This window comes from Pangasianodon hypophthalmus, chromosome 10, assembly GCF_027358585.1.
Source record: "Pangasianodon hypophthalmus isolate fPanHyp1 chromosome 10, fPanHyp1.pri, whole genome shotgun sequence".
Classification (NCBI taxonomy): domain Eukaryota; kingdom Metazoa; phylum Chordata; class Actinopteri; order Siluriformes; family Pangasiidae; genus Pangasianodon; species Pangasianodon hypophthalmus.
The window spans coordinates 18,397,340-18,421,791 of NC_069719.1; the positions used below are offsets into that span (position 1 = coordinate 18,397,340).

A 24,452-nucleotide genomic window follows, 5' to 3' on the forward strand; every position below is an offset into this window, starting at 1 on the left:
CATGCAGAATGTAGTGGTGATAAATCAGTGTAGGTGAGAAAAATCTGACTCCAGTTCCCTGGTGCTGACTTGATTAATGAAGACATCCTTAACACCCCACTGTTTCTTCACATCCTCATTGTCATGGCGGTGCCTCAGATGTGGTAGTCTGGATATTAAAGGCTTGTTCTGTGTGCCCCCAGCTGCTCATGTACCACTTTATTGAATGTGTTGTCTGAGGAGGAGAGGAGCCTCAACAAACCTGTCTGCTTTTGCAGATCAAACTAGCCCACATAATAGGATCAGCAAGGCAGAGACACAGACCATAGTGTGAGTCTGGGATACTATGAGTCAAGTGATAGGAATTTACTCTGTGAACTGTGAACGAACTATGGAACTGACTGTGGAAGTTAGGGCTATGAGGAAGTTTGACAATCATAATTTTCTTACGACAACGTTTGAAAATGAAATCATTTTTCTTGCTTGAAATTGCTACTTTATATTTTTATTTATGTAATTCGGTTTGCTTCAAATACTTTGAAATCTTAATATAATAATCTTAAAATAATCATAATAAGACTTCTGCATAGCCGGCAAGTATTTCCTTATCTATTCATAGATTCATATGCTTTAATAAATCTTGTAAGATATTTCCACATATAGGTAAATCCTTACAGTAATGAACAATAAGATGGCCTTGACAGAAGGACAAACACTTCACCCCTTTCTGTGTGAAGCCCCTAAGTGAGATCTGCTGCAGAACTCCTATTTCTAAATGAACTCCTATTTCTAGGCCCCAGAATTTGTTAAAAAATACAGCATCTTGAGGTCAATGGAGCAATCAATAAATGGGATAAAGTTCTGGAGCAAGGTCAAGCACCAGTGAGGGTTGGGCTATAAAACAATTTCCTTCAAAGTGTCATTAAATCCATTATTAAAAATGGAAAGAATATGACACAACCACAACTCCTACAGGAGGCCATTCACCAAAACTCCAGGTGCAGATTCAAATTCAAACATGTACTAAGGTGAGGTGAATACTTACGTAATTAAGGGTTTTTTTCTTTGTCTACCTAAACATTCTAGACTATTCTGTGTATTTCAGTGACATAAAATATCAGTTTTGATGCTACAAAAGGTAGAACAGTCAAAATATGGTCTAAGTCCAAGAGAGTAATACTTATGCAATGTAATGTATTTATACCTGTTTTAAAATATCAGGTCTAAACCCCATTATCTGTGGCCCTTCACAAAAGAACAGATGTCCTATTCAGACTCTGCCACATGTAAAAATAAAAAACCAAGTCTGCAATTTAATTGTGGTTATCATACAGGATCTTGTGTGCAGAATATAAATGATGGGTGAATTACTGCACTGAACTCTTACAGCTCTGGACCGGCCCCATGTGAAAACGTTGAGTGCTTCATTCATGCTTCAAATGAGAGAGAAAATGAGAGAGATAAGTAGAGTGAGTGTGAAAGAGAGAAAGAGGTGGTTATTGCTTCGGAAATGAGCCACTGCAGTACTTCCGCGTTAAACAAGAGTAGGAATTGATTCCTAAAATTACCTCTCATCATACAGAATTCTTTCCCAATTCCATCTACTTTCACTTGCTTTAACTCACTAGATGAAATGCAATGGCTGAGACAAGACTTGTGTTAGATAAAGAAACAGGAGCTGATTGTGGGAGATGAATAGCGCACTGGCATCGTTGCCACTGCAGGACACCTGCTCAGCTTTCGAGTAAAGACAAGGTGAGAGAGGACTTATACTCGATCCAGCAAAGCAGAAGGACAAGCCTCAGAACTGCTCTGCGGCAAGAGACACAAGGAAACGAAACACAATGCATGAGCAGAGGAAGGGTGGGTCTAAAAGAGGCAGAACTCTGAGAGCAGAGAGAGAGAGAGGAGAGAGAGAGACAGAGAGAGAGGAAGAAAGTAGGGAGGGGGAGGTTGAACATTGCTTTTCCAGTCAGCATAAAACGAATAGACGATGTGTGTAAAGTGGGCAGTACCACTGTGACGCTTTCCCTCCCTGCACTCAATTTTACCTCTGTTCCCACATACACACACACACACACACACACACACACACACACGCTCACTAACGCTAGATTTACATCATCATAAACACGTTTCTCAGGAGAAGCCTTGTTGCCAGCTTTGAGGTTCCACAATGGTGTTCATTAGCACAACTCTCAAATCTGTCATTAAGTACTTCAGGAAGAAGGGTAAGCTTCTCTTGTCTGACACCTTCTACAGCCAGGTTTATATCATTGGAGCATTGGCTCAAGGTCAGCTATACTTTGAGTGTTTTAGGGTGTGGGATGTTTCACTGCTGCCATATGGGTTAGATGCATGTGACTGTAGGAGAATGAATGCGCTTCTGAGTGACCTTGCTTGTAAAGACTAGTGTAAGGTGACAGGTGTGGTTTGTAATTGGGGTAATGCTTCAGTATGTCTTGTTGTATAGTTTCTCATGTTAGATGACACTGTGAGAATGCGGGACATTCGCACTGAGAGCACTGCATTTTCATTAGTGTTGCTTAGTGACCAGTATAGACAACAATTTCCGTTTGCTAGGCGGTTATACTGCAAGCATGGCTAATCAAGTTTTCTCTCTAGTGTAAGCACCTGACTTTAATTAAATTGTTTGTTAGGGAAAAAGGGTAGATGGAGGAAAATTAATTAGTTAATAACTGATTAGGGATTTGCTGCAGTTGGTTAATTTGAATGAAGGAACAAGCTCTTGAACCAGATGTTGTATCACCTTGAAACAGCTTTTATGAGATGTTAGAGATATGAAAATGTACATAGGTTTGTAAATGGCGAAATGGAAGGGGAAGGGGAATCAATTTGCAATGGCTATGGAGATGGAAGAGCTTAGCATAATTATGAAAATATTTAAAAATATACCTGACAGCTTATATTGTTTCACTCTGTTAAACAATAGTGTGTTGCAAAAGTATTGACCACCCTTGTATTTTTATAGTGTTACAGCTTGAAATGGATTTTGTCAGAACATCATATTCAATGCATCATACTAAAGTGCTTGTGTGTGTGTGTGTGTGTGTTTGAAGGGTGTAGGCGGCACAATTATTCAACTCCCTTGCCCCTATATTAATTCTGGTACAAACAATTGCTATCAGAAGTCACATAATTTGTTGAAGTCAAACTGTGTACAATGATTTTTAGGTATTAAATGGTTCTCTTTGGCCTTCCATGGGCAGCTGTATTTATGTTAGATCATATGACACTTTCATTGCACACGTAGTATATAATCCCATTTAATCCATTTAAGTTCCATTTTGTAACACTACAAAAAAAGTTCAAGGGGGAGTGAAAACTTGTGCAATGCACTGTAAATCAGCCCCATCACTAATGTACACACACTCTCCACTATTTGAATGAACTTCTTAATAAACCTCATAGAAGCTGAGAAAGGTACTCTAGTTTAGATTGTGACATCTAATAATAAATATCCATCCATCCATCCTCTGTAGCGCTTATCATACACAAGGTCGTGGGTTAAGCTGAAGCGTATCCCAGGGGACTCGGGGCACAAGGTGGGGTGCCAATCCATCGCAGGGCACAATCACACACACTCTGGACAATTTGGAAATGCCAGTCAGCCTACAACGCATGTCTTTGAACTGGGGGAGGAAACCAGAGTACCTGGAGGAAACCCCCGAAGCATGGAAAGAACATGCAAACTCCGTTCACACAGGGCGGAGGTGCGAGGCAAACATGCTAACCACTAAGACACTGTGCCCCCCATAATAAATATTTATAATCCATTCCTCCCAAAGCTTTCTATAGTCATCCAGAACTGACCTGTTCTAGTGTGACTATGAGGGGAAGGATCAATAAACACCAACATGCCCTTAGAGTATAATAATATGTCTGACTTGGTTTTGTTTACCCTGAGGCTTATGGCATAATTAATGGCGTAATCTGGGTTTGCTTTTACCAGTCAGAGACATGCAGAGCCACTGTGTTCAGATGCACTGACCCAGAAATGCTTTATTGGACTGATTGGATTGGAATCATATTGGACTGGATTATATATATATACTGCTTTGGACCTTACACATGACTGAAGTTTCCAAACTGTGCCTGTCTTTGCACTTAACACTGTATATTGAATATTCTCATCACAGAATCTGGATGAAAATGAATAAAATGGATTTGTGATGAATGGCTGTAATTCACGTACAAGACCAGTTTACTTAGCTTTGGCTTTGAGATTTGGAGATTCGATTTAAAACAAATAGTTATATGACATTATATCTTCTTGTTTTCATGTGAGTACAAGTTTTGTATAATAAAACTGTACTCCAATACATTATGACCAATTTGCAGTGCTTCGCATAAATAAAAGACTTTACTGAATAACTTCTGCATGCTGATCTTTGACTCTTACTCTACATTCAGTGACCTGTATGAATTATCTCCTCTTTCTGCCCTCTAGCTGTGTCCAGTTTAGATGAGGAAAGCAAGTGGTCAGTACATTACACAGCACCCTGGCATCAGCAGGAGAATGTATTCTTGCCAGGAAGCAGACCGCCCTGTGTGGAGGAGCTGCACTGCCAGGCCAAGGTCAACCTGAAGACTGTTCTCAGAGGTGAGACATACACAGAGAATTACAGATTGAGAATAGTATGCTATTGAGAGAGTGAGGGAAATGTTAGGAAAAGACAGCCAGATGCAAGAGGTTGTAAATGCAGTTATAAGTAAAACACAGTGCTAGAAAAAAATATATAGTATAACAGTGGTATATACAAGTATACAATATATACATGTGTTTGTATCTTAGTGGAGACCAAATGTCCCCACAAGGATAGTAAAATCTGACAGTTTTGACCTTGTAGGAACATTTGGCTGGTCCATACGAGGATTTTTTTTTAAACTAAAAGAGGTAAAATAATTACTTCTATGGAAGGTCCTAACAAGGATAGTAAGATAAATATGTGTGTGTGTGTTACATCCTAACAGTAAGTGTGTTAGCAGAGTTACCAGGTTATAATAAGGACAGTATTTAATCCCCTTCTGCTGTGGAATTAATAGGAGAACCTTGACACGTGTTTCTCTCTCTCTCTCTCTCTCTCTCTCTCTCTCTCTCTCTCGAAATGTTACACAGCCTGCAGCTTAATCTATTCTTTTTTTAACCTAAGCCATGTTAGCAGAAGGTAAACTTTTTGTAAATGTAGTGCTATTTGCTTGTTTATTATATATTCCTCTATATTATATTAGTATTATATTAGAAATATATTGTATGCTATTATAGCACTGTTAGCTAGCTCTAGGTGTTCTGTGGGGATACACAGTGTATGATGATCCTGTAGTTTGTGTCATTGACATTGTTACAGCATCAAATGATGAATCTAGGCATAGCAGGGCCCAGCTCATCAATGCTGGCACAGCACATGCATAGCGAGATCAGTATATATTGATGATATTGATGATGGGTGGTTGTCATGACATAGAGAATGGCTGAGGGAAGCAGAGTTTGGGCCTAAAATATGAATAGCAAAAGAATAATAGACCTATCATGCAATAGGAATTGTATTCAAATACAATTGTCCAATTATACACTATTACATTACCTCATTGGGAGAAAAAGTGGAGTTAAAGGGACACAACAAAAGCTTTTTAAAGCATTTGCTTGTACTTACTTTGTAATGAATTTTTTCTCAATATATTTGAGAATTTGCCTCGTTCCTACAGGGACTATGTATGAAATACAAAATTCTATGTGTTCAGAAAGTAGGCCATGTGGCTCACACTTGGGTTATGTTCAGGCTTGCCAAAGTAGTATTTTTCTTTGTACCACACTAGTTGATCTACAGAAATGCTGCTAAAACCAATTTACATGTCTTGCATATTTATCACATCAAAAAGAACTATTAATAGCTCATGTTTTCCAACAGTATATTATTTTTCACAAGGACAAGGCTGAAGATGCTTTTAGAATCCATATGTAGGATAGCTGAATAGAACACCGGAACATTTCTGCTGTGTCCTAGATAAAAAAAGATTGTATAAGATAGTAACTGAAGTGGGTTCTTTGAGCTGATTGTAATGAAGGGTTATAAGCTGAAAGTTCTGCAACATACAGTGGGGTACAACATACAGTGGGGTACAACAACATTCTTTTCTAATTTAATACAACAGTTTTCATTACAAATTATATTACTGACAACAACTTGAGTGAAAAGTACAATCTTTGAAATATTTACATATATTTCAGAGTTTTTAGTACCTGGTATGTCCCCTTTTTGCTTTAATGACAGTGCGCACTCGAGCTGGCATGGACTCCACAAGTTTGTGCAAAAACTTATGATCCATTTTAGACCAAATCCATCGGAGGTTTGTCTGAACATATGCTTAAGTAGAAGAGATTAGGCATGAGGAAAATCTGACCTTTATTAAATATTCAAGATATTGAACATTTACTTTCTTTGTTTTAAATATTTCAAAATTCTAAAAACTTTCAATGTGGTCTCAGACTTTTCGACCCCATTGTATATGAGAAATGAGTATGTTCCTTTACTAGGGTTTTATTAGACAAGCAGTCAGTGGAGATCATCATCTGAAATAAATCAGTGTGGCAGTGGGTGGAGGTGCAGGTGTAGACCCCAATCTGTAGATTCATAACCCAACATTCATATTTCACCTATTCAGCTTAAAATTTTAAACCAAAAACTGCTGTATATACCTTTATGATAGCATTCTGTTTTGATCATGGAACAATTTGAAGCGTGCAGTACTGTGTTTCAGCAAGTAAAATGTTCCTGCTGAAGTGCCAGTTTTTATTGTGAACCCTTGTGTTCCCCAGAGGACCTCTGTGATTAAAGGCTTTCACACATACAACCTTTCTCTGTGTGTGTGATGACAAAACCTTACTCACCCACATCACAACACAGGCCAGTGAACTTTTCTTAAACTTTCTAAAACAGATTTTATTAACAGTGACTCAAATTACCTTGGCCTTTAGTAACATCTTTTCCATTTGAACTAAAATTACAGTGTACAAATTATATTGTTGACTCAGGGGAACATTACTTTGGTCCGCTTTAACCTTCTCATTTCATTCATTCATTTCAGCATAAAGCATTGTTAGGTGAATTCGGCATCCACCATGAATGTTACAAGGCTTAATTTTATTGCTATGAAATGCGAGAAATCTGGAATGTTTGATATAGTTGTGATTGTACAGCCTTTGGACACCCCTCTCCTTTTTTGCAGTCTGACAACAGCTTAATGTGCTACTTTCCCCTCAGAATGCGACAAGCTGAGGAAAGATGGCTTTCGTAGTTCCCAGTACTACTCTCAAGGCCCAACATTCTCCTCACCCCTCCTATCTGATGGTGATAGGCAACTGGACCAAGATGAAATGGAGAAGAAAAAAAAGGTAAACTTCTCAAGTACACTTATAACCACTCGGAGTTTGAAATACAGTACCATCACAGTGGTACTGCCTACTTGTCAACACTACACAAGGAAACATTAGGAATAGCTCATATGATCTGATTTATTACTACTTTCAGTAGTAGATTAACACATGGATTATGCTAGACATTAATCTCATGGTTCATAGGGGCCAAAACCTTTGACACAACACTAATTTTGTAAAAAATTACCACAACTAACTCACTCTCTCCATGTACATGACAGACCAATACTCCAAAATGTGTAGTTTTATTGCATTCAGAGGCAGTGTAAATACTTGTATTAAATGTGTTAAATTAGACATTTGTAACTAGTTAAAAACTGGTTAATGTAAAACAGATAGAATATTTTGGGGAAAAAAAGCCTCCTGATGTTACCGTAGATGTCAATAAACATTGGTTGTTGGCAACGTGGTTGTTGACTCAGTTTTAAAACAACTCACTTGCTTTCATATTTTTGGCCTGTAGTGGATATTCCCAGTTTTAATCTTTTCAGTCTGTATTGAATACATCTGACAATCAATCTACTTATATGTACACGAATTACAGTCATATGCACTTGATGGAAATGTTTTTCTACCATTCTTCGAAACTTGAACCCTTTGTGTAAAACATTATTTTGTACTGCCCTCTAGTGGAACTTTGCTATTGGACCATATTAGTGAATGTAAACCTTAGTATAAAGTATACTTATAAAGTCTGTTCAATAGTTGAGATTTTAATCCATATTTTATTTTTATGTATATATTAGTTTTTTGCTTTGTTTTGTTTTTTTTACGTTTGTCACATCAGTTTTTTTTCCCCCTCATCAAGCGGTCTAGAATACTAGGCTGCTTGCCAGAGTCTTGCCTCTCTTTCTGCTGTCACTTGAAACCATGCAGAAAAAAGGTACAGTTGTTGTTGGCACTAGGTTCTGGTAGCACTGTGTTCATGTCTGAGAAAGGCTAGATCCTCAGCCTAAAAAAACCTTCTAGCTGCTTGCACTAGTGTATCATCCAATACTTGTGTAGAAATAATTCAGTAGATTTAAACTTTTGCCTTAAAAGAAAATCATATGTTACATTATTAGTGTTACATTGTGTATATTATGAATATTCTCTGAATGGCCTGAACATCACTATGTGACTGTATACTGCTATGCCAATTCAAACACTATATTGTCCATTTATTGTTTACAGTCATCTCTAGAATTATTGACACCCTTGTTAAAGATAGGTAAAATGTTTATGAAGAATATCTCTGTGGTTATCTTATTATCTTAATCCCGCACTCAAAATATGTATGAAATCTAACTTTAATTGAAGTACATTTATTCTAAGAAAGTAAAATACCCCTATCAAAATCACATGTCACAATTATTGACATCCATAGAAATTCTTAGGAACAAAATATAACTGAAGAATGTTCCCATTTTTATGCTAGAGGGTTTCGGAACTCTTAAGCGGTCATCCATAACTTCCTGTTTCACTGGGGTACAAATATGTGGGGTATAAATATGTAAATATGTGGTAATACAGAGGCCAAATCTCCTTAGTCATTCATCAACATGAGAGAGATTGGAGACTACAAAAATGAAATGGGACAAACGTGTGTTGACTTTCATAAAACAGACATTGGCTATCTGCACTCATGCACTGTGAGGAGGATGGTTAGAGTTTTTTTGTAGAATTTGTAGAAGATGGTAGCATTTTGGGGTCACCAATTCTCCAAATCAGTGGATAGACACCACTTCCATTCCAACAAACTGTTTGGAAAGACTGCCAGAAGAAAGCCTTTTCTTTCATCTAAACACAAATGTAAGCACCTGGAGTTATCAAGACACTTTTGGAACTTTGACTGGAACTGGTTTCTATGGTCAGGCAAAAACAGAGGTTTTTGAAAACAAACACTGAAGGTGGTTTAGCGTAAAAGAAGGATAGTTATATAAAAGAGAACATAAGTAAGGTGGGAGGATCTGTGATGATGTGGAGCTGTTTTTCCTCCAAAGGCTCTGGGAACCTTGTTAGGATACATGGCATCATGTACTCAATAGTGATTTCAAATAAGAATCTGTCTGCCTCTGCCCAGAAGCTACAACTGGGTCATGGTTGGAACTTCCAGTTGGACAATGATCCAGTGGTACAGTGACCACAGAATCAAGATTTTGACCTGAGATTCCCAGTCCCCTGACTTAAAACCCATTGAACAGCAGTGATGTAAGCTAAAGAGGAGTGTCTGCCAGAGAGGACTGAGGAGCTGGGAGGATGTGGAGAGATTCTTTATTGAGGAGTGTCTCGGATTTTGTTTAAAAAAATTGATAGTTTTTTCTGTCTATTATATATTATTTATATATATATATATATATATATATATATATATATATATATATATATATATATATATATATATACACTATATTACCAAAAGTATTCGGTCACCTGCCTTGACTCACATACGAACTTAAGTGCCATCCCATTCCTAACCCATAGGGTTCAATATGATGTCGGTCCACCTTTTGCAGCTATTACAGCTTCAACTCTTCTGGGAAGGCTGTCCACAAGGTTGAGGAGTGTGTTTATAGGAATTTTTGACCATTCTTCCAAAAGCGCATTGGTGAGGTCACACACTGATGTTGGTCGAGAAGGCCTGGCTCTCAGTCTCCGCTCTAATTCATCCCAAAGGTGTTCTATCGGGTTCAGGTCAGGACTCTGTGCAGGCCAGTCAAGTTCATCCACACCAGACTCTGTCATCCATGTCTTTATGGACCTTGCTTTGTGCACTGGTGCACAGCCATGTTGGAAGAGGAAGGGGCCCGCTCCAAACTGTTCCCACAAGGTTGGGAGCATGGAATTGTCCAAAATGTTTTGGTATCCTGAAGCATTCAAAGTTCCTTTCACTGGAACTAAGGGGCCAAGCCCAACTCCTGAAAAACAACCCCACACCATAATTCCTCCTCCACCAAATTTCACACTCGGCACAATGCAGTCCGAAATGTACCGTTCTCCTGGCAACCTCCAAACCCAGACTCGTCCATCAGATTGCCAGATGGAAAAGCGTGATTCATCACTCCAGAGAACGCGTCTCCACTGCTCGGCGTGCTTTACACCACTGCATCCGACGCTTTGCATTGCACTTGGTGTTGTGTGGCTTGGATGCAGCTGCTCGGCCATGGAAACCCATTCCATGAAGCTCTCTGCGTACTGTACTTGGGCTAATCTGAAGGTCACATGAAGTTTGGAGCTCTGTAGCAATTGACTGTGAAGAAAGTCGACGACCTCTTTGCACTATGCGCTTCAGCATCCGCTGACCCCTCTCCGTCAGTTTACGTGGCCTACCACTTCGTGGCTGAGTTGCTGTTGTTCCCAAACTCTTCCATTTTGTTATGATAAAGCTGACAGTTGACTGTGGAATATTTAGGAGCGAGGAAATTTCACAACTGGATTTGTTGCACAGGTGGCATCCTATGACAGTTCCACGCTGGAATTCACTGAGCTCCTGAGAGCGGCCCATTCTTTCACAAATGTTTGTAAAAACAGTCTGCATGCCTAAGTGCTTGATTTTATACACCTGTGGCCAGGCCAAGTGATTAGGACACCTGATTCTGATCATTTGGATGGGTGACCGAATACTTTTGGTAATATAGTGTATATATATATATATAATAAACAGAAAAAACTATCAATTTTATATATATATATATATATATATATATATATATATATATATATATATATATATATATATATAAATAATATAAAAGTATAATAGTGTATTTTATATTTTAATTAAAGGTTAGATGGTTAGATTTCTCATATTTTCAGTGTACGATTAAGCTAATTAACCAAAAGACATTTTTCAGAACTTTTTTTAACCCATCTTTACCAAGGGTGCCAATAAGTCTGGAGCTGACTGTATTATATTTCTGGAAGAATCTAACCTAAGTGAATTTAGAAACATACAAGGTCAGTGTATTAATAGAAGGTTTATATTTTGATTGGTTAATTTTGTTCCATTACAACCAGTGTGTGCTCAGTGTGAAGCAGCCATTGTAACATTGAGCTCAAATTAGCATGAATAATTTAGAGGCCTATGCCAGAGCTTTCTGCACTGAGAAATATTTCATTCACAATTTAGTCTCCTGCACAAAAAGAGTTCAAGAGGTGGCTAGGGTTCCTTTTCTCCTTTTTTTAGCCTTTCAATTTAGCAAATCTGGAAAATGACCAAGTATAATTCAATTTCCTTTTCTGGACCCAGACTCAGTCACCAGACACTGAGTTGTATGAACCGCAAGTATGAGTGTATGTGTTGTGTTCAGTCATCAGAGACGCCAGCTGAAGAAGAGAAGCTGGTGTACTCCTTCAGGCCACAGACCCCTCTGCTGGATAACATCAATGATATAAACAACCATAACAGCTGGAGTAAATGTCTGCCCTTACCAACGCCGGAGGAGAAGATGAGGCAGCAAGCACAGTCTGTGACCACTGACATTGTCCCCATCAACATCACAGGTACAGTATTTCAGTGCAATATTCTTGAAACCAATTTTGCCAGTAATTGGAGTTTGCATTCATTCTATACTACATTCTATTCTATACTTCTATATATATTTTTTTTATCTTGGATTAATCTACATGGCTTTGGGTAAAGTAACTGTAAAAAGAAAGCATCAAGTATAACTTGCTTTAACTTGCTTGCTTTTCGCCACCTTATAACAGGAGAGAACTTTGACCGGCAGGCGAGTTTTCGTCGTACCATAATTAACACTGACACTATAATACGGAGGTCAAAGAGGGTGAAACGAAGGAAGACAATAACAGGGGTTCCAGACAACATCAAAAGAGAATTAGGTTTGACAATCTGTTAAATTCTTCTGATGTTTGTTTTTATTTTAATTCTGTTGACATCCATGCAGTAAGCAGTTATCTTTCCTGAGATTAACAAGCCATAAACAACTGGAGGTAAACCTAAAAAGCATTAACATTAAATGTTAATGTATTTGATGTCCTGTAAATCTGGTACATTTGCATCTATCCATAAAAATGTATTTTAAATGTAAAGAAATTAAAGAAATTATTCGCAGTGTCTGAAATTTTGTTTATTAGAAGTCATTGTCTATATCTTTTAATTTAATAACAGTCTTTGCTCTGTGCATTCCAGTGTTGATTTTACACATAAAATATTCATAGTTAAGCAGAATTTGTTGTTAGAACATTGTGAGCTTATTTATTCTGTGTAGTGTTCTGTTTTAAGATGGAACCTTAATAATACTTGGATATAACATCAGTCATACATACAGAAAAATAGCAGACAAGTGTGAAATCCTTCATTAGATCTAGGGGACCATGTAGGACTATTTATTACCACATGTTAAACTGCGTATTTAAACCTAGCTTCTGTTTATTTTACTGAATTGTAGTAAAAACAGTAAAGACTTTCCATGACACAGACTAACCTGACATGTCTTTACTACTCTCCTTACAGCAAACGAACAAACTGGCATCAGTACTCAGTCGATCTACACGACAGGTCAATACACCACCCTTGGCCATGTAGGGAGCATTAACTCTTCCCTCAAGTATTTAGTCACCCGTGACTCTGGCTGCCAGACAGATAACATAAAGATTATACCCCCCTCAATGCGTAGAATCCGTTCACAGAAAGGCCATGGAATTACTACTCAAATGGCAAACATCTCTCTCTCATCTTCTGGTAGCATCTCCAACACAAGTGACTGCAATGGTGCTATCTGTACTCGTCAACTGAATGCCTGTGACCAAGGCTTTCATAGTCTGCCTCGTCAGGGTGCTCGAATTTGTCTTCAAAAGCTTGAGGCCAATTGCAGTAGTTCTTCATACTCAACAGTCTCTGGCTCCACAAGCTCCTTACCCTACCAGGTTACCATGCAACATGCCAGTCAAGACTCACAGCACATGTCTGATTTAAGAAGAAATACATCAATCAATTCCAGGTCTGATGAATCCCATGGTTTTCAGAATGAATGTCATAATGCAACTTCAGGCTACATCGTTTCCAATCACAATAGTAGCACATCCTCCTTGAATGCTGGTATTGTTTTGCAGAATACCAGAAACCTTAGTTCTCTCCACTCATCACAAAGCTTTGACACGGAAGAGACCCCACTACATCCTATGTCATCTTGTCCCTCAGACCACCCTTTAAGCAGTAGTGGTACCTCTTGTTCTGCTAGCTCCTCGTGCTGCCAGTCTCCAGCCTCTCTCCACTTGGCTACAGAGACTGAGTCTCAATGTAGTACTCTTGATGGAAGGAACTACAGTCCCACTGGTGTCTGTGAAGACTCTGACATGTCAGAGAGCAGCATTCATAGCTGCAGCACAATGACCACAGACCACTGGATGTATAAACCTGCGCCAGTGGACCAGCATAACTCAAGCTGTTCCTCCCCTATCAGTAATGTTTGTAATAGTCTGGAATATTTACCCAAAAAGACAGACACCAGCTCATTGGTTTCTATTGATACTGAGGAATGCTATACCTCTATGCATTTGGCACCAGATGGTAAATCATACAGTCATGATTGCATCAACAAAGCAGGTAATACAAGACACAATTTGTATGAGTGCAGGGAGCATCACAGTCATGATGACCGTGCAAGTCTGCACAGTAATCATTCTCTAACCCGCAGCATTTCCCTGCGGAAAGCAAAAAAGCCTCCACTCCCTCCCAAAAGGACTGACTCGTTGCAACGCAAGCCACAGCGAAAACCATACCACAATGAAAAGCTCCTTAATGAACAACTGATCTCCAGTCTCCATGAATCCCTGAAAAGTCATAGTGCCTCATTCTCTGGCCAGATACCCTTCAGTGGATTAGAGGACATTTGGGTACTGGGTCCCAGAAGCCAGAGCTCAGTTAGTGTAGCAAGCAGTGGAATGTCAGCACCAGCTGCCGTGTGTCCAACCACACCCACACACAGTGACAGCAGCAGTCAGCACTCAGAATACACTGAGTCATGGGATTTTCACATGGATTTTCCCCACTCATGCTCTGAGCATGTGCCATCCTCTCAAATTATGAGGCCTGTACTTACCAAAGAGAATTCGAGAGGCTCAGACAGTAATGGAATTCCATTAACTGCCTGCATCAAGACTGGGATAAATTCCAAGATGGCAGCTTCACCAGACAAAATCCAGCTTATGACTTCACCATCTAGTGGTTATTCAAGTCAGTCCATTACCCCAACTGCAGGTACCCCAGTAACTTCACTTCTGAGAGCCAAATCTCCAGCAGGAAGACCCAAACCAAAAGTCCCAGAGAGGAAGTCCTCATTGAGGTCCTCTGTTTCCTCTTACTCTACACCTCTGACCTCAAACACACCAGATTCTTTGAAGAGCCTTTCGACACCCCCACCTCTCCCTAAAACATTGCCTGGTTTAGTCACCCTTCAGTCTAGTTCAACTAGCCCTATACCCAGTTTTGTTGCATCCAATGTATCCCCAGTCATACCAGGACCATCTCCTCTGGCTATAAGCTCTACTTTTGAGGAAAAGCAAAGTTCTCCCCCAGTGTCATCCACAATACCAGAGGAATGTAAAATATCCATAAGCTTTTCTCCTGACTCTCCTCCTCCTACATCAGAAGTCTCATCTCCTCTGATGCTGACTGAAAATAATATGAGCCCTCCACCACTCCCACCACCACCTCCACTTCCACTTTCATCAAGTGTTCACACTCACCCTCTTACACCACCATTACCTGAGACAGGTCTTCAAACAGTAACCATTTTAACAAATTCTCCTATATCTTTGGATACAATGAAAAATGGAAAAGAACTAAACTCTAGGCAATCTGACAAACGTGCAAGACATGAGAGGCCAGTAATTACTGCCCAAGCTCTTCAGAGGGTACAGCTCCGACCAATAAAGCTTATGAAATTGGAAAATATTTTCACAGATATCATTACAACCGTGTGTGGTCCAGAAAACCAGGAACATAACAAGGAGCCCAGAACTAGTACAGACAAACCTGTAGAAACAGAGATTGCCAAAAATGTTCTTACACCTGACTCTGTCGGTCCACTTCACAATGGTATGGATACAACAGATTTTCCATCAAAGGAGTCCACACGTATTATGTTGGTCTCTAATCCAGCTTCTGTTTTACTTGAACCAATCAGCAATACCCATTCTAGTGAGAACATTCTAGAGCTTTCACGTGACACTGGACCTCTAAGTACAACTCCTGCCTACTCCAAAATTCTACAGTCCACAGCTACTCCATGTACATCTAATGGTACACTTCAGGATCAGAGGTCTCCAATATCACCTAAAAAGTCCAACCACTCTCTGATTATGCCACCCATCTTGCACCAACCTTGTTCGAATGGTCTTGAGCATCTTGAAGTTACTGCAAAGTCTTTAGAGCCAGAGACCCTAAACAGTACGTCTCTGACAGATGCTGTTAATCAGCATGCAATTCCACTACAACTAGAGTTTGAGGTTGAGAGTGAGTCTCAAATTTCTACTCCTGTGAGTACAAGAAAACACTCGCTCAGCAGTGAAATCTCCACAGACAGCCTGACTGACCCTCAGTTTATTGGCCTGACTCTCAGTGACCAAGACATTGGATTGTGTGATACAGATCTTGGACTGAGTGATAAAGACCTTGTGCTAAGTGATGATAGAGGCATTACAGATGATAGTTTAAGTAGCAGCTCAGGATCAGTCATCTTCAAAGAGGAAGAAAATGATGAAAATGGTAAGATTTTTAAATGGGTTCATGTAAAATTCTATTGCGTTTCAGTGGTCTGATCCTAACTGACAACAGCTTCTCTTTATAATGGCATAGAACAGAAGTTACCCCAGTTACCCCAAAACCCACTAGCTGTCTACTTTTATTCACTATATTATGCTCGTCACTCCCTTCATCCTCCACCATTTCCCGATGTCTCTTCATGTGATATCCAACTGAAAGAATTAATTATTCCTAATACATATGTTATCAGTAACCCTTTTTGGCTACATTACTAGGAAGGATGGAAGTGGGAAGAACCACATGGGTTAATAGATACAGCTTTAAGGTGTAACATTTGTAATCGTTGTACATCTTGGCAAAGTGAAGATACTCTGAAGCAGCAGCAGTACCAGTAGAATGTGAATAGTCATAAGAGCTAGAAATGTTTGTGGTACTGTAGTCTTGCATTTTTTTAGACCATCCTGCATTTCACTCAGATTTAGCCTCAGCTTTAGTGTTGGCATATTGGTATTATTTCACTGTAAAAGAAACATAACCAGGATACATATGTTTGGTGTTGTATGTCCCAGATGCTGTGTTTGACTCTGGAACAGATAGCTCCTCTCCAACTTTCAGCAGTACCGGAGACGATATTGAGGAAATGTTGACGCCTGCACGTCCACGTACTACTGATGACCTATTTGCAGCCATCCACAGGTATCCTAAGTCTTATATTGTCTCTTTTTTAAGATAAAAATTATTTGGATACAGCATTAGGTCATGCATTTATTGGGTTTTGAAATTAAGTAGATTGGCAAATAACTGTTACTGACTGGTGGTTTCCCTGTGTTGTCTGGTTAGGGCTGTGGATTATACCTATAAATCTCAAGTACCCCTCAGTGCAGAACCAAAAGTCCTGGCTCCACCCCTGGACTTTTGCTTCTGCAACAAGGACTATCCTGTAAAAAAAAAAAAAAAAAAAAGCAGTAGTTCCTGGGAATAATAAATTCATTGTGCTCTTCTCCTCTATAATCTCCCCAGGATCTAAAGATGTGCATGTTTATGATGTAGTTTTAATAGGTAAAAACATGATTAAATACCTTGATTACTCAAGGGCTCTTCAGGTAGTTATGTTGTTGGTTTCATAAAGGGACACCATCATAACAATCTGTTAAGCTGCAATCCTTTATCATCCCACAGGTCAAAGAGGAAGGTTCTGGGGCGTTGCGAGTCTGAGGAAGAACGGTCCCGTGGTTTCATTACCTCGCCGCCCATCACACCCACAAGTTCCAGCCCCAGCCTGACTTGGATGCCCCGTCAGAGCAGCTACATCCAGCGTAGGCTGCGCCATTCCACCACCAGCAATGACAGCTTCAAAGCACTGCTCCTGAAGAAGGGCAGCCGCTCAGAGCCTGGTTTCCGAATGTCTGCTACAGAGATGTTAAAATGCACTGACCCTCGGCTACAGAGATCCAATGCAGAGGCCTCATCTCCCTTTTCAGCTCAGTGCACCTCCCCAGGGAGAAGCAGGAGAGCATCCGAGGAGTGGGCACGTACAGAGGGCGCCTTGCCTCGTCTTTCGCCCTCAATAACACACTCCAAATATGGGCGCTCCAGTACTCCACCTTGTGCTGCTAGCAGCAGGTATAATTGCCGCAGTCGCATCCCTAGTGGGCCCATGACTGTGATATGCGAGAGGGAAGGGGAACTGACTGAGTCAATAGACTGCTGCAACATTCCTTTCTCTGTGTCACTGTCTTCCAGTGGCACAGTGTGCGCTCAGGGCAGCACTTAGACCAAAACTGTTCTAACCAATCTGGAGATTCTTTTCACCAACTAACAGCCAAAGAAAAATGGTTGTTCACCCACTCGAATACAGAGCACTAAATTCTTGCTCGCTGCACAAGCTTGTACTGGCCCACTGTAGCCAAAGAGAGATATGGGAAAGGGGAAGTGGATTCTACCACTTTATTTTCATTCTTCTCCCTAAGAAGTCTTTTAAATTTCACATGAAATTTCACTGCCTCACAAAATATTTCTTGAAGATTACCCTTTTTTTTCCATCTGTCCATCTGTCTTCTCTTTTTGCAGGTTAGGAAATGAAAGGATAAATGTAAGTTTCCTTTTGGCATGATAAGAAGGAAGAATTTAGCTGAAATGAGAGAGGTTTTTTTACATGGCTTGTTGTTGGTTAGTGGATATATCTTGACCCAATCAAGCATGTGCTAGATGTGCTAGATAGAATGTGCTAGAAATAACAGCACATCCAACCAGCACAAACTACAAGTTAAAGAGGTTTGGGTCAGAAGTGAAATGATGCGTTTGGGAGGGGATAAGTTAACATGAGAACACGAATGTTGTGAACATGAATGAACTGTTAGAGTAAAGTTGTTGAGGAATGTATATGGAGATGTTTATATGCACGATCAGATAAAATAGTTTTTGGAGGTATTTAGAAAGACTGAATTCAACAATGTAGATTTGCACTACATTTCAAATGCTAATTTCTATTGTGAATGGGCACATATTCAACAAATGCTTTAATATCTTTTTTTTAACCAAAAAATGAAAGCTATAACATCACTAAGCACTCTAATCTTCTGTACTTTACCGGTATAAAAAGAATACAGGTGCTAAAAGCTCAATATCATAAATGGTGCATACTAAGACTTATTAGGTTAAAACAAATATATTGCTAGTACTGGCCCTCAGTGAAAAATTTCTACACTTTTGTATTAATGTTGCTTCTAAGGCACTGTGTAGTACGGAGACCTTGAAGTGCAAAACAAATGAACAAAAACCACAAGAAGATCACAAAGAATGCAAATGCAAAAGCAATAACAAAGACAATTCCAAAAACAATATGGAATGCAAAAACACAACAAACTGAAAGACCCAACAGCAAATCCAAGAACATAAGTGCAAAAAAAAAAAAAACCACACACAATAGCAAATCTGAAAAGCATATCCAAAACCACAAAAGCAAATCTAAAGACACTAAAAGCATATCCAAAACCACAAAAGCAAATCTAAAGACACGATAGTAAACCAGGAAACAACAGCAGCAATTCTGGAAACCCAATTCAAGAGTTCTCAAACCAAAAAAGACAGGAAAATAAAAAGTACAGCTTACTCACACACTTGTGTGCATCAGTCTGAGTGATCAAATATAGGAGTAAATTATTTGGGCACCTTCTGATGGATGCGCTTATTGATGACAGCAGATCTAATATTAGATCATATGGCTGTCATGTATTCATCTTCAATATCTCCTTTATTCTGGTCACATACACACCTAGGGCATGTTTTTTTAGGAGCTAGGAGCAAACTAAAAATCCTAGAGGAAACACAGTCAGTGGGAGAACAAGTGAAACCCCACACAGACAGTAAAATGACAGTAACCCACTGTGCCACCATCTTAGGAAAGCGCTTGAAGAAAATAAGCACCAACATAGTAAGTGCATAGACAGAAATGCCCAAATCTTTTACACTGATACTAATCTTCAGTTAGCTTTTCTGATTTGAGGACTGACTTGCTGTTTTTTCCTAGGATTTGCCACTGTGATTTTTTTTTTTATTTGATGCAGTTGCATTGCATTGTTTATTTATTTTGCACTTCAGGGCTTTCACATTAGAGCCTTGTATATTCTATTTGTTCTAGTTCAAGGACTCAGTTTACCATAACTGCAATAGTCTGAGAGTAGAGAAATTAAAAGTGTTGGCGTGAAAGCTATGACTAAGTCTTTTCACTGCAATAAAGTTTGTTGACCAATTTTCCTGTGATGTTTTCCTTGTATAGCAGTGGCCTCAAACTGCATATGAAACTGAGATATACTGTACATCAAGATGTTAAAATATATTAAACTCTAAATGCATTTTGTAGTAATATACAGGTAGATTTGATTAAAGACCAACCAGTTAGGTAGAGATAAAGAGACATGATTGAATAGATTCTCTTTCCTTGTATTACAGAAGTAAACAATTAAATGAAGGAATCGTTCATTAATAAGCATAGATACCTGAGGATTATCAGTCACTGGCTTCACAGTATTTTAAGATCAGATTGTGGGTCATTGTCTGAAAGCTTTAAGACACATTTCCAATACTTCTGCAGTTGGTCAAAATATAGAAAACAAGAAAAAAAACTCATATCATTTCAGTTATTTAACCCTTTCCAGCCTAATGAGGACACCTGACCATTACACCCATATGTATGTGCTTGTTGAACATCCCATTCCGGATTCAGTCCCCCTTTGCAGTTATAATAACCTCCACTCTGTGAAGGCTTTCCACTAGATTTTGGAGCATGGCTGTGGGGATTCGTACCCATTTAGTCACAAAAGCTTTAATGAGGTCAGGCACTCATGTTGGGTAAGGAGGCCTGGCACGAAGTCAGTTCATCCTAAAGGAGTTCAGTGGGGTTGAGGTCAGGGCTCCGTGCAGGCAACTCGAGCTCTTCCACACTAACCTTGGTAAACCATGTCTTTATGGACCTAACTTTGTGCATGGGGCATTGACATGTTTGGGCCCCTTAGTTCCAGTGAAGTGAAATCTTAATGCTATAGCGTACAGAGATATCCCACACAATGGTGTGGCAACAGTTTGAGGAAGACCCACATATTATGCTCAGGTGTCCACATACTTTTGGCTACATAGTGTATTTCAGGACATATTCAAGATAGCATGGTAGATTCAGAAAAAGAATTTTGATGTCCAGGTATTTTTCTCAAAGACCCCAAAATCATACCATAGGCAAGTTTGCAGTTTGGGGGTTTTACTGTAATGTTAGATGTTGGTTATTCATAAATTGATACTGACGTTTAAATTAATTACTGACATTTGATAATATTGTGTCTCAAAATACAGTGATGCCATATTACATCACTGGGTGTAGCAAGTCATACAATGCCTTGCATCTTGCAACCCTTTGAATCTACACAAATCAACCCATAATATTGAAATGGGGGGCAAATCGATATAGTTTAAAAAATTATTAACATATAAAAATGCAAAATTTGTGATTACATAAGTATTCACACAATTGCTGTGAAACCCCTAAATTAGTTGTGGTGCATCCAGTTGCCATCAGAAATCACATAATTAGCTGAATGGAGTTTGTTAGAGAACATACAACAAACAGCATCAAAAAGACCAAGAAGATGGGGACAACATTCAGGAAAAGTATCAATCAATGTTTGGTCATGTAAAAACCCAAAATTTTAATATTCCCTATAACACCATTAATTAAAATATGCAAAGAATATGGCACAACCACAACTCTGCCTAAAGGAGATCGTCCATCAGAAGTCAGTGACCAGGTTATAAGGGCATTAGTCAGAGACACATGCTTCACTGGGGGATGGTGTACTCAGGGTGTTGGGCAGTGTTGGGTCTCCACCAACTCCAAATGGGATTTCATATGGCTCACCACTCTTCCATGAAGACCAGCTTTGTAGACACATCTTCTCCCATCTTAGCTACTGTATGGATCTCTCCAGCTCCTTCAGATTTACCCTTGGTGTCCTGGCTGCTTGGCTGTCTCTTGGTACCTACTGGAGCTGTCTTGTAGGCTAGCTTAAAAATGTACGAATGCAGTAGTCAGGATTCCCTAAAATAGCATCACTTAGATACATGTCCTTTGTGGTCTTTACGTGAGCTAACTAATGTAAAATAATAATGCAAAAATAGGGTTTCAGTCTTCAGTACGATTCATGCAAACCAAAAAGGTCAAATTAAAAATAGGAAGGCATGGTAACAAAGTTACAAGAATGTACACTTGCTTATACACCCATGAATGCTGAGGTTAGTGTGAATGGTTGATGCATGCATAGCTTACATTGCTGCAGGTCCATACACCTTAAAGGTTTAACATGCATGGCGTGTATTGTTTATGCTAAATATGCATAGGCATGCTTGTAAGTTACTTATCCTTCAGTAACTACTATATGTTGGCAAACAAGTTGAGCTGGAATTTTGGAGTAGGTTCTTTATATGATTATACTATATGCTTCAATCCACATATTCTTTATCTCACTTTCCAAATGAAATTTTGTGTCAGCACAATTTTTCCAAGGTTTTTTTTTTTTTTCCTGCTATCACAAGCTGGTTCATGAAGGTAGCCAGCTAACAGCAAAGAGGGGAAAAAAAAGCTATTTTCCAGTGTAATAATCACTACAATATGTGTAATTGTATGTGTATATGTGTAACCACGACTATATTATACTTCTATTTATATTCACAAAACCTAGAATTTAATCTTTTTTATAATAAAGTGTTTACTGCACACAAAATTATTGTTGTATAGGTTATAATTAAGGTCGTCAACTCCTGCACTGTGTACAGAGATGGGTTATAAAAGTATATATTGTACGTAATATGGTTATGAAGTGTAAATTGAACTTAAAGAAGCAGTAGACTTTGTAAATTGCATCTGCAATCAAGCTTTGTAGTGCATTAAATGTATAGTTGCCCTAATTCTCACGGCATAGACAGCATGTCATCAGCACACCCATGGCAAGATTCCTCTACTAAACAAGACTCTGACATATGCCACAGATTAGTGATATGTAGCGAATGGGTTTATTATCTAAGAAACATGTGAGAAATGTATGTGATGATCGTCAATGCACTGGGCCTTTGTAACAAATTCATATATGTTGCAATGCAGGAGGATTGTTGTAGAGCTGTCAAAACTCATGAGGTACCAGTTTTTATTTTGTACGTGACTTTGTATTTATAAAGAGTTGAAAGACTGAAGACTGTAACATCTGTAAATTTTAACCCACTCTTGAAGCTTCAGAAATTATTCACCCCCTAATGATTCTTTTTTTTTTTTTTTTGCAGTATTTCAACATCAAATTTAAGTATATAAGAATGGGATTTTTTTTGTCTGCGCCTTTTGAAGTGACTCTTTACAGAAATAAAATTCTGAGAACATCTAAATAATTTATTTAAAAATAAAAAATCTAAACAGTGCTTAAGTAAGCATCAGGTAAGTATTCACCACCTAGAGTCAGTACTCTTCATCCATCTGCAGCAGTTACACCTTTGAGTTCTCTTAGATTTGTCTCTATGAGCTTTGCTCATTATGATTTTGCCATTTGCTCAACATCGGTGGATAGCAATTTTCAGGTCATGCCACAGATTTTCAACTGGATTTAAAACTGGGCTTTGACTCTGCCATTTCAGAGCACAAGCATTCTTTTGTTACAAGCCATTCCTCTGTAGTTTATGCCCTGTGTTCTGGGTCCTTGTCCTATTGGAAATTTTTGCCCTAGACACAGATTTCTGATCCACAGATCCACTTTAACATTTTGCTTGTATTTGGCTACATCCATACTGCCCTTGATAGCAACCAGATTCCCAGGTCCTCCTGCTGAAAAGCAACTCCAGGGCATGATGCTACATCACCGTGCTTGATAGCAGGAATGATGTTACCTAGGTGTTGGGCTGTAAACATAACACTTTGCTTTTAGATCAAACTTTAGTCTCAGTTGACCTCAAAATATTTTTCCAAAAGCTTCCAGATTTTGTCACGTCTTATAGCAGACTCCAGGTGTGCCTTTATTTGAGCCTTTCTCAGAAGTGGCTCCCTTCTGGCCACTCTCCCATAGAGGCCAGAAGAGCTGTTGATATTGATGATGTCTTTACAGGTTGTCCTGTTTCAGCCAGTGAGCTCTGTATCCCCTTCCGTGTTGTAGCGGGACTCAGACACTTCCCTGTTCTAATAATACTAATGCCAACATAGACGTAAAGAAAGGGAAGGGGTGAATACTTTATCAATTAAGCAGCACTACAAATAATTCTGAGTGCAACTATATTTATTTAATTTTAGTCACTTCAAAGAATCACTTCAAAAGGAGCAGGGGAAAAATCCCATTTTAATATACTTAAATTTGATGTTGCAATACAGAAAAAAGAAGTAATCAGGGTTTTTTGTGTATGGTATATTTTCTGGAGACACTGTATATCAGCTGAATTAACTATTTTGTATCTCCTCAAGCTACTGGTAATCAATTTTGCATTTATGACATCCTAATACTTGTCCCTGCAGATGACCTGTCTGACTTTTTTAATGCTTTTCAATCACAATTGGGATAACCTTTTAGAATTATAATATGGCTGACAAGAAAAGTTAGATATAAAGCTACAGATTGAACAAGGTGAGTGACTGTGCCACTACAGAAACAATTCACAAGAGTGAATACTGAAAACTGTCTGCAACTGAATCATGTCAGCCATTTAAAATGCTCTAGACTGATGGTTTGACTACTTGTCTTTAACTGCCTTCATGTAGAAGCTTAACCACACCACTACTCAATAAATGGACAA

General features: G+C 38.9%; 1 protein-coding gene across 4 annotated transcripts in view; it reads left to right on the forward strand.

Annotated features, from left to right (window-relative positions):
- nhsl1a (NHS-like 1a) overlaps nucleotides 1-19,894 on the forward strand; it is a 56,779-nt gene extending 36,885 nt beyond the window's left edge. For 3 of the 4 annotated variants that reach the window (XM_026933959.3, XM_026933960.3, XM_026933962.3), the window contains exons 2-8: nucleotides 4,451-4,603; nucleotides 7,263-7,393; nucleotides 11,725-11,917; nucleotides 12,125-12,256; nucleotides 12,891-16,145; nucleotides 16,712-16,838; nucleotides 17,322-19,894. In XM_026933959.3, coding sequence (XP_026789760.3) covers nucleotides 4,451-4,603; nucleotides 7,263-7,393; nucleotides 11,725-11,917; nucleotides 12,125-12,256; nucleotides 12,891-16,145; nucleotides 16,712-16,838; nucleotides 17,322-17,916 — 4,586 coding nt within the window. In that variant the 3' untranslated portion in view covers nucleotides 17,917-19,894. Of the gene's footprint in view, nucleotides 1-743; nucleotides 2,211-4,450; nucleotides 4,604-7,262; nucleotides 7,394-11,724; nucleotides 11,918-12,124; nucleotides 12,257-12,890; nucleotides 16,146-16,711; nucleotides 16,839-17,321 lie in introns of those variants that run through there. The other variant, XM_026933961.3, reaches the window with a different exon arrangement.
- The last annotated feature ends 4,558 nt before the right edge of the window (nucleotides 19,895-24,452 follow it).